Source organism: Gadus morhua, chromosome 5 (genome assembly GCF_902167405.1).
Source record: "Gadus morhua chromosome 5, gadMor3.0, whole genome shotgun sequence".
NCBI lineage: Eukaryota > Metazoa > Chordata > Actinopteri > Gadiformes > Gadidae > Gadus > Gadus morhua.
The window spans coordinates 9,539,288-9,552,880 of record NC_044052.1 but is presented as its reverse complement, the minus strand read 5'-3'; the positions used below and the strand labels follow the sequence as shown (position 1 = coordinate 9,552,880).

The 13,593-nt window shown below is 42.4% G+C and overlaps 2 protein-coding genes across 2 annotated transcripts in view; both read right to left on the bottom strand.

The window, feature by feature from the left end:
• The window catches only part of LOC115544566 (interferon alpha-inducible protein 27-like protein 2A), a 92,810-nt gene that overhangs the window by 7,731 nt on the left and 71,486 nt on the right, over nt 1–13,593 (bottom strand). The window lies entirely within an intron of this gene.
• Nucleotides 753–10,273, bottom strand: LOC115544553 (sodium-dependent lysophosphatidylcholine symporter 1-B). The gene is made up of 14 exons (XM_030357554.1): nt 10,015–10,273; nt 8,101–8,229; nt 7,383–7,507; nt 5,268–5,391; nt 4,385–4,463; nt 4,029–4,189; nt 3,707–3,797; nt 3,311–3,429; nt 3,114–3,197; nt 2,495–2,578; nt 2,273–2,385; nt 2,016–2,159; nt 1,466–1,642; nt 753–1,204 (listed from the first exon to the last, which is right to left on the bottom strand). Exons 1-14 carry the CDS (start codon nt 10,105–10,107, stop codon nt 1,153–1,155), a joined length of 1,575 nt encoding a protein of 524 aa, XP_030213414.1. The 5' UTR covers nt 10,108–10,273; the 3' UTR covers nt 753–1,152.

Here is a 13,593-nt window from a genome sequence, read left to right as displayed (position 1 = left end):
TTTGTTGATGGAAAGTTCGAAAATAGTTTAATCATATTAATGTCTTAAGGTAGGATGCTCCTGCCCTGTAGGCTAGGTAGGACAACTCGCCAAAGAAATACAGAATAAAATACAACTCTTAAGGAGTATTTGTAGTAGGCTATGTCTGTCGCTGCTGCCCTGTAGCCTATAGAACTACCTATCAAAACAATAGCGGGACCCGTATTCATGTTGGTTTATTGAGGACTTTAGTTATCTGTGTAAGCATAATTTAAATAATCCACATATTGGATAACGAAGACTTGTATAATTTAGAAACCAATCAACCACTGTACAAACCTCAGAAGAAATGCAATGTACCAATTGACCAATTTTGCATAAACAATATTATGCAATAGCAGCAAAGAAACAGACAACTAAAAAATACATTGATTAAAATAAATGAAGACATCTATATAGAATAAAATTGGGAATTGCATCAACTGACCATCTCCATGTACATCATTCAGACAATATGAATATGTTATGTATATTACTACAAGCACTACTGTCACCAATCTATAATATCAATATAGCCCTAATCCCTTAAATGATTGTTTTTGAATAAATATTAAAAGCATTGTTCCTCCCATGGGAAGGTTACATTGTTTTTCTCTGAAAGAAATTGCACATGTACCTCTGTATTCGTAGAAAGTACATTATCATCACAATTCTTAAAAAAGACAACATTTAAATTAACAAAAATCTCATTGCAACTAATGGAGCCAAACGTATTCTTTAAAATAAAAGTATTTATTGACCAAGATTACTCAAACCCAATGGTTGAAGTTACAAGGCCTGTTTCACGAATTCTAGGCCTACTCATTGTACCTTTAGTCACTTAATGTGAGCAGAAATTCTCCATCACTGATGGCTCCAATTCTCCACTAACAAGACAAAGAATAACTGTATTTCTGTCAAAGCTTCTTTCAACATTAAACCACGTTGTGTACTGCACTCGAAGGCTAGCCGTGACCAGGCGTCCGTAGGAAGGCGGACCACAGTGTGGTCTGTGGTCTCTCCACTCGTAGTCCAGCTACACTGAAAACACACAAGGCCCGTCCAGTCTCCCAGGTGGTCTTGTGCTTCATCATGCAAATACGCAGGACGACGTTAGCGTCCCGTCTGAACCGCCTACACAACGCTTCCGAGTGCTGTAGTTTCGGACTCAGAGTCTTCAGTGTCCCTGTTTAAGGATGGGAGAGGGACAAGAATGAGACGCAAAAGTTAAAAGATGTGCAATGCATTGACCTTCATGGAAATAAGGCATGCTTAGAAATGTTATGAGTTCAAGTCTACAATTAAGGATGTCAGAACAAAGCATCAATCGGGATCTGTGTGTATGCCAGCTATTGGCTCATGAGACCACCAAAGCTAATGTTTGTTTATTAACACAAACAGGCCACACGTTTGTCCTGTCATGTTGTGAAGGAATAGCCTCACTCACAGCAGCTCCTGCAGCAGCTTGCGATTACTCTTCCTCTTTTCCTCATCAATGGGGTAGGTCTTCAATATCAACAGTCCGATGGCTATGAGAGCCACAGGGACCGGAGAGACCAGCACCTTTAGAGTTAAGATGACCGACTCGGGTTGGTAGCAGCCCCTGGACACATACCCGGCAAAGCTGCTCAACAATGTGGAAACACGGAGAGGGGAGGGGGGCAAAAGAGTAAGTACAGTTGGTTATGAGAAAAGGGTTATGTTAATTTAAAGCCACATGACCACTGGCTCCTGCTCTGGATGGTAACCTCCTGCATACAGTAATGATCAAATGGGCTCAAATGATCACTAACTCAGGACCTTTGTATTTGCTAAGTTGCTACATTGTAGAAGCAGTAACTGTTTAACCAAAGTCAGAAAAGGGAATTTGTGAATCATGATGACGACTAGGCAAGACAGATGGAATGAATAAAAGTGGTTGACAATGCGATTATTAATGCACTTATATTTTAGTGACCGCAGTGTTGCCCGTTGCAAAGTAAAAAACAATAACTTACTCCAGGCTGAGCGTGGAGATGCCCAGCGACACGCCCGATGCAAACTTAGTGAAGAAGACATAAAAGGAGAAGAAGATGGCCTCATAGCCCCGGATGTCTGGGTTCTTCAACTTGAAGTCGTCCACGACATCTGGGAGCATCGACCTGCGGCGACAGACACGACTTACCTAACAAAACTAGCCATGAAATCAGTTGGAGGACCCAGTGGTCACCTTGGTAACAAAACCAGCCACGCCCTAAGGTCTGTTCATGCTCACCACGGCAGGAGAAAAGCTACTGCCACGCTGGCGCCGGTCGCCACGGAGACCATATAGGAAATCACCAGATTGCTCTTGATGCACACCATCAGGATCATGAAGGGAACCGCCCACTGTTGGGGAGAGAGGGGGGGAGCACAATGAGTCGGGTACGGGGGAACCCTATCCACAAAGATCACCTCTTTGAAAGGAGGCAATTTGAATTCTGTGGTCGCGTCTCACCGTGATGCCCAAGTACACCGCCGTCTTCTTTCCGAAGCGGGTCAAGAACCACTGCCAAAACGGAATGGAGATGGTGCCCGAGAGCTGTGGAGGAAGCACATGGTAGCATGAGTTAATGATTCTGCAGTTTAAGCAGAGATCAGTGTACTATAAAGGCTGCTTTTACAGAAAACTCTAAAACTGCATTCTTTAATGAGCAGACATATTTATTGGGGCAAAAAGTTAGTATTGGCAAAACCGGTTCTAATTTTTTATTTTGAGGCGGCAGGGGGTGTTGTCGCAGCTAAATGTAACTAATAAAGTAACTTGTAATCTAACATAGTTACTTTTAAAATCAAGTAATTGGTAAAGTAACTATGTTACTATTTTAAGGAGTAACTAGTACTCAGTAATCTGATTACTTTTTCAAGGTAACTGCCAACACTGTGTATCATTGTCTCTTCTACAATAAACCGGCTGTCAAAACCACCACCCTGCGTCCTTGTGTTTGAAGAAGCCAAGAAGAAACAGCTAGGTGGAGTGTGGCATGGACTTTGCTACAATGAATACATATTTCTTGTTATACAATTCCGAAATAGATATCTTGATAAAGTCTGTAAACATGATTGATCACACTCACCATAATGACTAAGAGAATATTCTGGAAGTCTTCTCTGTGGTCCAGTGCGTATGTGAGGAAAAGGGCAAAGTTTCCCTCCATTAGCTGTGCCAAACAGAGAAAAAATAAAACCATTAACGCGACTCAATGAACACTTGAAGTTTGTGATTGATAATTCACTGTATGACATAAAGTTGGATCAGATCAGAATGTTGTACCATGAAGGCGAGGGAGATGAAGAGGAAGCCAAGGACTAGTTTGACATATGGTCCGTGCCCCATCACCAATCTCAGGCCTTGGCAGAAGGTTATTGGTTTGGCCTTCTTTTGACTAATATCTGGAGATACACACGGTACACACAACCATGGTGGAGTAGAACAGAGGGGTAATGAGTTCCCAGGGACCCAGATTATGTGCTGAGCATTCCAGCAATTCCTGCTATGATGTCTGCAAAGCAATTCATGAAGGACACGTATTCAGAAACAATGTCTCTCTGTGGAATTCCTTCAGAGGGAGATTTTAATGAGGTAACGACCTCTAGGGATAACAGCCGGATCTGAGAGATGTTGAAAAATGTGTGCTCTTTTGTAACGACCATGGATGCAGATTCTCACCTTTCTGCTCCTTGACCCCCACGAACAAGATGGTGGCACAGAGCACGTAGATGGCACAGATGACTCCGGAAGCTATCATGTATGCCTCTTTCTTTCAATGGGAAGACACAGAGGAAGCATTAGCTTATTGCAACTAGTAAAGTACTACTCTTAGTATAGTAATATACAATTTAATAAAGAACATTACACTGATGGAGTATAAGGAGTTTATTTTTTTTTTACAAAACATGATCTTATTAATACAAATGAAATTGCAGAATGTCAATCTCAGTGGACCTGCATTTTAATGTTTTTGTTAAATAATGATGCATGGGGGTCTCACCGTGTCGTCCAGTGAGCGAGTTACGTTCCTCAACGGCTGGGTTCCGTTGCCATCGCGATCCAAATCGTACTCTGTGGGGATGCAGGGGGTGATGGCCCCGCCTACGATCTGGCCCTGGATGGCCGTACCGACCACCGAACCCAGCACTTCCACGGTCATTCCTGGGTGTGAGGATGGAGAAGAGGTGATAGGAGAGGGGAGTCAATGCGGATATGTCAGAAAATGGTAGGCTCTATCAGAGGCCCTGTTTGTATCTCTGTAATGGTAGAAACTTAATTTCTTATATGGTAATGTAGAAATGTACAAACCTGTACAATTGTGTGTGCGTGTTTGTGTGCGTGTGTACCAAGACTTACGGTAGGCAGTGGCCGAGTCTCTTTCCTTCTGATCGTCACTGATGAACATGGTGAAGGAGGAGTAGGGCACGTGGAAGCACTGTGAACCCACAGAGTAACACAGTGAGCCCTCGTGGTGTACTGGTGTGCGTGTAGAATACAGGTGTCATGAGGTCCGTGCATCTGAGAATTGCTCGTTCGCATTTTCAAGTAGGATGTTGTTTCTCAACAAAAGCAATATCTTACTACATTCGTTATGCAAAAAGTTGTGGTTTGTTGCCTCCGTATTGGCTTGCTGTGTATACATATTGTACACGATTATTGCATCAGTTGATACAATAATCGACAAAGACAATATTTTATTACATTCGCTGTGCAGAAAGTTGTGGTTTGTTGCCTCTGAATTGGCTTGCTGGGCATAAATATTGCATATGATTATTTAATCAGTTCTTCAATGTATCCATTTCTACCCATTTCTATCCAATACACACCTTTCATGAGATGAAATGTATGAAACATCACTATATATATATATATTCATATATTCACATACATGTTGTGTTTCTATCCAAATGGACACCTTTCATGAGACAAAATGAAAGTAACATCACTATACATATATAGTCATAACATCCCACATTGAACGGTGGGAACCTGTGTCTACTGCGCTACACGTTCAACGGTGCGACCCCTGTGTCTACTGCGCTACGCGTTGAACGGTGCCACCCCTGTGTCTACTGCGCTACGCGTTGAACGGTGCCACCCCTGTGTCTACTGCGCTACACGTTGAACGGTGCCACCCCTGTGTCTACTGCGCTACACGTTGAACAGTGCGACCCCTGTGTCTACTGCACTACACGATAGCCTTTCTCCAGATTCCCTTCTGGCCCGCGGCGGTACTGACCGTCTGCAGCGACTGGAAGAGACAGTAGAAGACCAGGTACCAGAGGACCTTCCCCTGCTCCACCGCAGGAACGTACCAGATCAGGAAGTAGCACGTCACCGCAAAGGGCGTGGATAGGAGGACCCTGGGGAGGTAGCGGTCACGGGTCAGACCGGACGTCAGACATGTGCATGGCATAAGGACTGGGTTTCAAGTGGGGTGAAACCCACTTACAGATACAGGTTACTTTATGGATTCAGTGAGGAAATGTTTTTATTGCAATATATGCAATGGTCATTGTTCATAAAGATCCTCATTGGTTGATTATCTTGATGTTTTATCTTTAGTTTATCAGGAATCCTCTCACTCCTCTTCATTTGAAACCAACAAACTGCAATCCCTGGTTTATATTATCTTTTCATTCATGTCAAACTATATGGATTTTCCCCGTGTGATAGAAGCAGCTGCATATCTTGGACTCACTCTTGGATGTAGCAGATTGATGAAAGCTTTTATAGTCAACAAAGTTGTTGAATTATTCATTCATATTCTAACCTCCAATCTTTTTTTAGGGTTCTCTATTAATTAACTTTAGTAAATGCAGTAATAAGTATTAACTAAAAACAGTTAAATAATGGTCTCGTAATCATTTACTAATGGTGTTCAATTTTACTAATGGTGTTCATGTTAACTAAGGTATTCATTTAGACATTTAAAAGTTTAACCTAACCCATCGCTAATGATATATAATAATGCTTATTACTGTATTAACTAATGTTAATGGTTATATAACGTTCCCTTATTGTAAAGTGTTGCCAAAAGGTTTTCTTGTGGTCTGTGAAATACTAGTTATGAGGAGAGACACAACGTCTGTCTATCTCTCATGGCTGATGGAATCAGGTTAACTGAAACTGAAATTGAGGTCACATTTTGTAGGGCTGGGGTTCACACACAGTCGCAATTCATTGCGACACAGACATCTCATGCAGTATTATAGTTTGCAGTTGTTCTGTACAGGAGATACCCCATCCTCTTTCTAACCATTATCTTTATAATTTACATTTAATCAATGTAGGATCTTGTGCAAATGTCACCCCTTCCCCACCTGCGTGCTCTGAGACTCCCTCACAATCTTCTCTCCTAGGCACTGCACCATTTGCCATTCGAGCCAGCCTCATTGGTCCAAAACGGTGGTGTGTTGCGGCTGGACCAATGGCAGCTGGAGAAGCTCGGTTTTCCCCCCGACCCCTAAATCACGTGCAGCTTTACGCATAACCAGCCTTCTTACGCGGATGCTGAGGTGACTCAGTCAGTATTTGTTGCGGATCATAGAATGTTACATTTGCATACTGAACATTCTCTGTTTGACTGGCTGTACTCTTCCTGTTCATGAAGTATAGATAGCTACTATATAGCATGCAATGAATGGCATGCACTACATAGACCCTGGCTACTTCCTTCACTATGTGCGTGTCCTCATATAATCCATCCATAATATAATGCAGAGGTTAGGATGAATTGCCCTCTCAATATTGCAGCTAAACATTAAATCACATTTAATCACCAATGTGCTATATAACAGTTCTATTCAAACAGGCACTGTAAGTCTGAGGTATCCACGTTGGTTGACGGTAGCAGAGGAAGAAAGTACTCCACTCGTCCTCCATGTGAAATGCCATGCTGAGTTAAAATGCAAAGTGCGTCAGAAGAAGGCCCTTTTAAGGAACCTTTTCTGTCTTCTTCCCTTTCAAAGCATCAACAGTTCAAATAATTCTTTCGCTGATAAAATATGATTTTGTAATAACAGTTGTATTTCTTAATTGTAAAAGCACAATGAAGAAGAAATAAGAAATCATACATAGTACAATGACAATGGAAAACTGCTTCAGTGTCCCTGTCGCACACCGTTGTTTCTTCTTTTTGTCATAGACATATATAAACGCTAAATATGATACTTCCCCCCACTCACTAGGGGAAGTAGAGCCAATCTATGGCTCATCTTCCAGCAAACTCCTGTCACTGTCACTCCCAGAGAAAGAAAACAATATATATTGTTTGTGTGTGTGCATGTGTGTGTGTGTGTGTGTGTGTCTGTGCGTGCGCGCGTGCGTGGGTTTCAGGTTTCAGGTCCCCTACCAGGGCATCATGCGACCGAAGCGGGTCCACTTGGTGCGGCTCACCAGGAACCCCACGCAGGGGTCGGTCACTGCATCCCAGGCCCGGCCCACGAACAGAATGATGGACGCGTAGAAGGGATCCAGCTAACCACGCGGAAGAAGGACCAGAGACAGATCAACACCCTGATGTGGAACAGCCAAGGGAATGAAATGTGTCCCTGAATGTTCAGTGGAGGACAGATGGGAGACTGAGTTGTCCTCCACGAAGGGCTCAATGGGAGGAATATCGAGATAAGGAGAATACCAAATACTTGAGAATTTCACATTTCTACCTTCTCGGCGCACCAGGTTCAGGGAACAAATAATGCAGTGAGATCATGCTCAGAGCTGAGTGAGGTGACTTCATTGACTTGTTCTCAGTTGCAGTGAATCCTGCTAATTGGACACACTGACTAATTGAGCGTTAAATCCAAACAATAGGGGTTTGTGGGACTACATGCCAAGCACTGTTAAATGAATACCACCAATCTCAAAGGGGTGGAGTGAGTATGTGGGTGCACCCCCTGGAATATCATTGATATATAGCTGATAACAATATGATAGTAATTTAAATTGCTTATCTTCACTCAAAGATCGGATAATCTTGCTTATCTGGGTATTATCTGTAATGTACTTTTTTTCTTTTTAATTCGCTTCTCTTGTGGCTCTGATGACATGGGTTGAAACTCCCGCCTCACCTGTGCCACATCCAGTAGGTAGATCTGCAGGAAGAAGCCCAGGGCGCTGCCGGTGATCTGGTAGGGCGCGCCGCCGACGGCGTAGCACAGCTTGCTGCAGACGGACAGAGGTTTCCTCCGCTCCTTCGTCTGCGAGGTAGGCCAAAAAAAGAGACCCAAGATGCATCACACGCACTGAACCCTGTGACTCACCGGTTCAGTAGGGTCTCAATGTGCACGGACTGCATTTCTACCTGAAGGGGGTTTCATAAGCGATGGCGCTTTATAGGATTATGATATGATCATGTTGTCCCTTCCGACACACAGATTTGCTGACACACACACACACATGCTGACACACACACACACTGATGCAGACACACAGACACAGACACACACACACACACACACACACACACACACACACACACACACACACACACACACACACACACACACACACACACACACACACACACACACACACACACACAGCCTCTTCTCCTCTTTCCTACGGAGTCAATTCTTGTTTGGCCGCCTGCCCATCTGGCCTCTGGTATCCAGAGTCAGCCTCCCTACTATCAAACACTTGGCCTCATTCATAGCATTAAACCTCCACCTGTTACAACCAGGGACCAAGTTGGCCGGCTCTTCTCACCCCACATGTAAAAATGTCAGATTAGACTCAAATCCCCTACAGCTGTGGAGTCTACGACCGGGCCTTTGCAGCAGCTTAGAAAGTGGTCTGAGGGTTTTAAATGACTTGAGTTAACACACACACATGCCAATGCACTTTTTCCCGACACTCACTCACCCACTCACTCACTCAAACACTCACACACACACACACACGCATATGCACACATGCATTAAGGCCGGCCCATGGATGGATGGATGGATGAACAGAGGGATGAAGGGATCACGAGATGGTAAGACTTGAGCTGACAGTAGTGATAGCATCCTGAGCGGTTGCATCCTGGTCCTTAGTGTCTTTTGCCTGTATAACTGCAGGCATACCACCACCCACCCAGGGGGCCTTTTCTATTTCTAGTAATTAATGTCGTAAGTTACTTGAAATTGGCTGGACAAAACGTTTGACTGAAGAAAAGGAGGCTCACTGTCAACCCTTTCAGAAGACGCAAAATGGTTTATTCCACAAAAACACTACCTCAGCTAGTCATGTGTTGAGTCACTGCTATGGCTGGAGCGCTAATTTGCAACAAAATAGTCATGTCTGTCCCCAAGAAAGGGAAATCAGGGTCACAAAAAGGAAAAGACTGCAAGCTGAGGGAAACAACTAACTGATTTCTTTCAAAAGAAAGGTGAGCTCAAAGGTTTAAGAATGGTTTAAACTGATTTCAGCAGTTTTTTAGATTAAAGGCTGTGAGCAAGGAATCTAGCTTGGAGCATAATAGCATTGTGTAACATAAAATAATTAATAGCATATATTAATCAGCATTAGACCTACAATGTCATGACCTATATAGCAAATAAATTAAATCTCTAGCAAATAAATAAAATACCTAGTAAAGGTTAACATCATGAATAAAAAGAAAGATGTGTGAGATAGATGGATCAAGAGAGAAAGGTGGCCCACGGCGACTGTTTTTGTATAGGGCCAAGAATTATGTGGTAGGCTACACCCCTGCTCACACCTTCTCACACAAGCATCTGAGTCTGCGTATTCGCGCGTTCGGGGAATCCCGACACAGCAGAAAATCTAGAGAATCTAAATAAAACGTCCAATGCATACGTAGGCTATAACAGGCTAATATAGAACCGGGCAGCGATCAGCCCTAAACGTTTAAATTGTTTAAGTCGCTAAAAGCTGTCGGGATGTGCGTAAACGCCGGTTTGAAATGAATGAAACGTCCTAATAATGCAATCATGTATTCCTCCCAATCACGTTTCCCATAGCTGTAGTAGTTATCTTACCTTCTTTTCAATTTTGATTCCATCTGCACTTAATGGTTTTACTGGTAATAAACTTGTCGCCGAATACTGCTCTGCACCATCCCCTCTTGCCATTGCCTTGACGAATGTGGATGAAAATGCTCGGAAGACAAATAGCACATTGAAGATAAATGTGCTTGTGCGGTCTGTTAAGGGCGTCTTATTCCTCTGCTCGGCTTGTCAAACGGGTCCCCCCCCCCGTATCATTCATCCACGCTGCTTGGGTTTGAACCCTTAGCCTACTACGCTTCTGACGTGATTTCAACGTCATACCTGACGACCGCTGACGACTCGACGTAGGTCCAAGCATCCACTCCACACATCCTCATGTTGCCTACTCTCATCAGTGCTGCTGTCATGGTTCTGTTCATATTTATCAAGGTAAGACACACAATTATGGTTGCCGTTTATAATTTTTAATAATTATAATATACATTTTTACTGCTGTTTCTCACATAATAGGTAGACCTATTCATATGACAGTGAGGGACCTATTACGCCTAACCTTAGTTTACCCCCATCATTTTATTAAAAGGATGTTATCTCATTAAACAATATTGATTTAGTCCATTAATTTAGTAGGCCTACCTTTTGGAGATTTAATGGGATCAATTATAATAGATTAGTATTCGGCTTTTGTCCAAACGTTATTATTCTAAATAACACTTGACACGTAAGAAAAACAAGATTTTTTCTTTTGTTTAAATATAATACAACATAAAACGAAAACAACAAAGCCACATAAATCGCGTTATGTGGCTTTACTTATGTGACACAAGTTGTCACATGTCGGCGTGTATGTAGGGTATACCCTACATACACGCCGATTTTGTAATTGTAAACTATAGTTTACAATTCAGAGCAAGCAGCAAAAATATAAAAATGTACCTGCATAAGTCGATCTCCACTGGAATGCAAATGTCAGTTATAGGCTACATGGTGTGGCAAAAGCAGACACTCCCTCCCTGCTGAGGGACACACAAATATTGGCCTACACAGTTAAAATTAATCCATCCGCTCCCACTGTCCCAATAGGAACTAATGGTCTGCCTCTCCCAGTTGATGTCCTAACTATTGGGTAGACACCAGCTATTATTGAGGTGGTTAGATGAGTGGTTGGAGAACACAAATCCCTGGGTCTTTTGCTTGACCTTTTCGAATGTTCTGAAGGAAATAAATAAATCTGTATATCCTTCGGTAAATAAAAAAGTACCAATGAAGGAACAAACATTCAGATTTGATAAAAACAATCTTTGACATAGGCCTAGAACTTTACGTTGCCAACACAACAGAAGAGTCGTGTCACGTCAGTGATTACAATAGTTTATTCATTGGTTTTAGATACAGAACGTTGTGTGTGCATTTTTGTCAACTGTCCAGAAGGGGGAGCCAAAAGGTTACCTAGGTCAAGCTCAACCTGCTACTAATTAACAAGACGATCTAAGTTGGACCTCTTTCCGTGCTGTCTATATTAACCACACAGGAAGAGTTAATTGAGAGGGCATCAAATTAGTAATACCTGGCTTTTTGTTGGACGAGCGTCCGACACACAAGCCCCATGAAATCGATGGTCTTGTGAAATTAGCTTACGATTCGTCTTTTTTTTTCCAAAACAAGACTATTTTATGCAAAACATACTTTCTTAGTAAGCCTGGCAACCTTCTTACCTCTTGTAGATTGTGATTCATTTTCTCGTGGTGAACACTAGAGTTCAGCTTCTAACTCTAAAGCCCCAACCCATCATTGTACTTTACAAGGCTGTACGACAGATGGTGTAGATGGCGTGTAGATGGTGTATAGATGGTATATATCAGGGGTCAGCAACCATTTCAACAATGCAGTGCCAGTTTGACATTTTCTCGTCAATGAGTGTGCCTTAAGCAACAATATATTAAAAATTAAGCTGAATCATGACACAGCGACCAAAAACATTTCCAGAAAACCTGGAATTGTAATATTTCCATATAGTCCACAATCATGCATCAACGTTTTTAATGTTTTTTTGGTTGTAATATTTGCAACATGGGCTTACAAATTATAATTACCTATGTCCCATCTTAAAACACCATTTTCAGAAACTCATTCAAAAACATATTTGCACTGTGAGAAATGTAGAAAACGAGAATATATGAGAATGTTGGAACCATCCACATCAATATCTTTAAGACATGTACAGCTTTGCAAAACCATGTGAAGGCGATGCATACAGGCCACTCGCAACAATATTTTCTCCTCTAATACTCACAAAATTGGTTTAAAAACTAGTATTTGATCCCATTTCAGAACACTACTTTCTGTAACTAATTTAAACATATTTGCACTTGAAGGAAAAAAGAAAAAGAAAATACATTTATTCATTTTTAGTTTTTTTTCAAGTGTGCCAATGATTATGCTGCCCCGTGCCAGTGGTGGCAAGCGTGCCTAGGGTTGCCGACCCCTGGTGTATATGGTGTGTAGATGGTGTATAGATGGTAGATGGTGTGTGGATGGTGTATTGATGGTGTGTAGATGGTGTATAGATGGTGTGTAAATGGTGTGTAGATGGTGTATAGATGGTGTGTAAATGGTGTGTAGATGGTGTATAGATGGTGTTTGGTTAAAGATGGTGTATAGATGTTGTGTAGATGGTGTATAGATGGTGTATAGATGGTGTGTAGATGGTGTATAGATGGTGTGTAGATGGTGTATAGATGGTGTATAGATGTGTAGATGGTGTGTAGATGGTGTATAGATGGTAGATGGTGTGTAGATGGTAGATGGTGTGTAGATGGTAGATGGTGTGTAGATGGTAGATGTGTGTAGATGGTAGATGGTGTGTAGATGGTAGATGGTGTGTAGAGGGTAGATGGTGTGTAGATGGTAGATGGTGTGTAGATGGTAGATGGTGTGTAGATGGTAGATGGTGTGTAGATGGTAGATGGTGTGTAGATGGTAGATGGTGTATAGATGGTAGATGGTGTGTAGATGGTAGATGGTGTGTAGATGGTGTGTAGATGGTAGATGGTGTGTAGATGGTAGATGGTGTGTAGATGGTAGATGGTGTGTAGATGGTAGATGGTGTATAGATGGTAGATGGTGTGTAGATGGTGTATAGATGGTAGATGGTGTGTAGATGGTAGATGGTGTGTAGATGGTAGATGGTGTATAGATGGTAGATGGTGTGTAGATGGTAGATGGTGTGTAGATGGTAGATGGTGTGTAGATGGTAGATGGTGTGTAGATGGTAGATAGTGTATAGATGGTAGATGGTGTGTAGATGGTTTGTAGAGGGTGTGTAGGTGTATAGATGGTGCAGCCGTCAGGGCCACTGGCAGGGAGGGGCCCGTCAGGAAGGAGCCCTGTACGGTAATGGGTCCTGAGTTGGCCTAGGCCTGCACATGAGGTTCAAGAGAATATGGGGTCTGAGGAGCGACAGCCTGGGAAGTACTCTCCTGTTTTGTTTTCCAAAAGGGTACTCCCGCCACACTTTCAGTTTGGAATTAATCAACATGATATTTGCTCTGTTGAATTGCTTTGTTGACTTATTTTACCCAATAGTTTGCGTTCCTGGGCCTTCTGGTG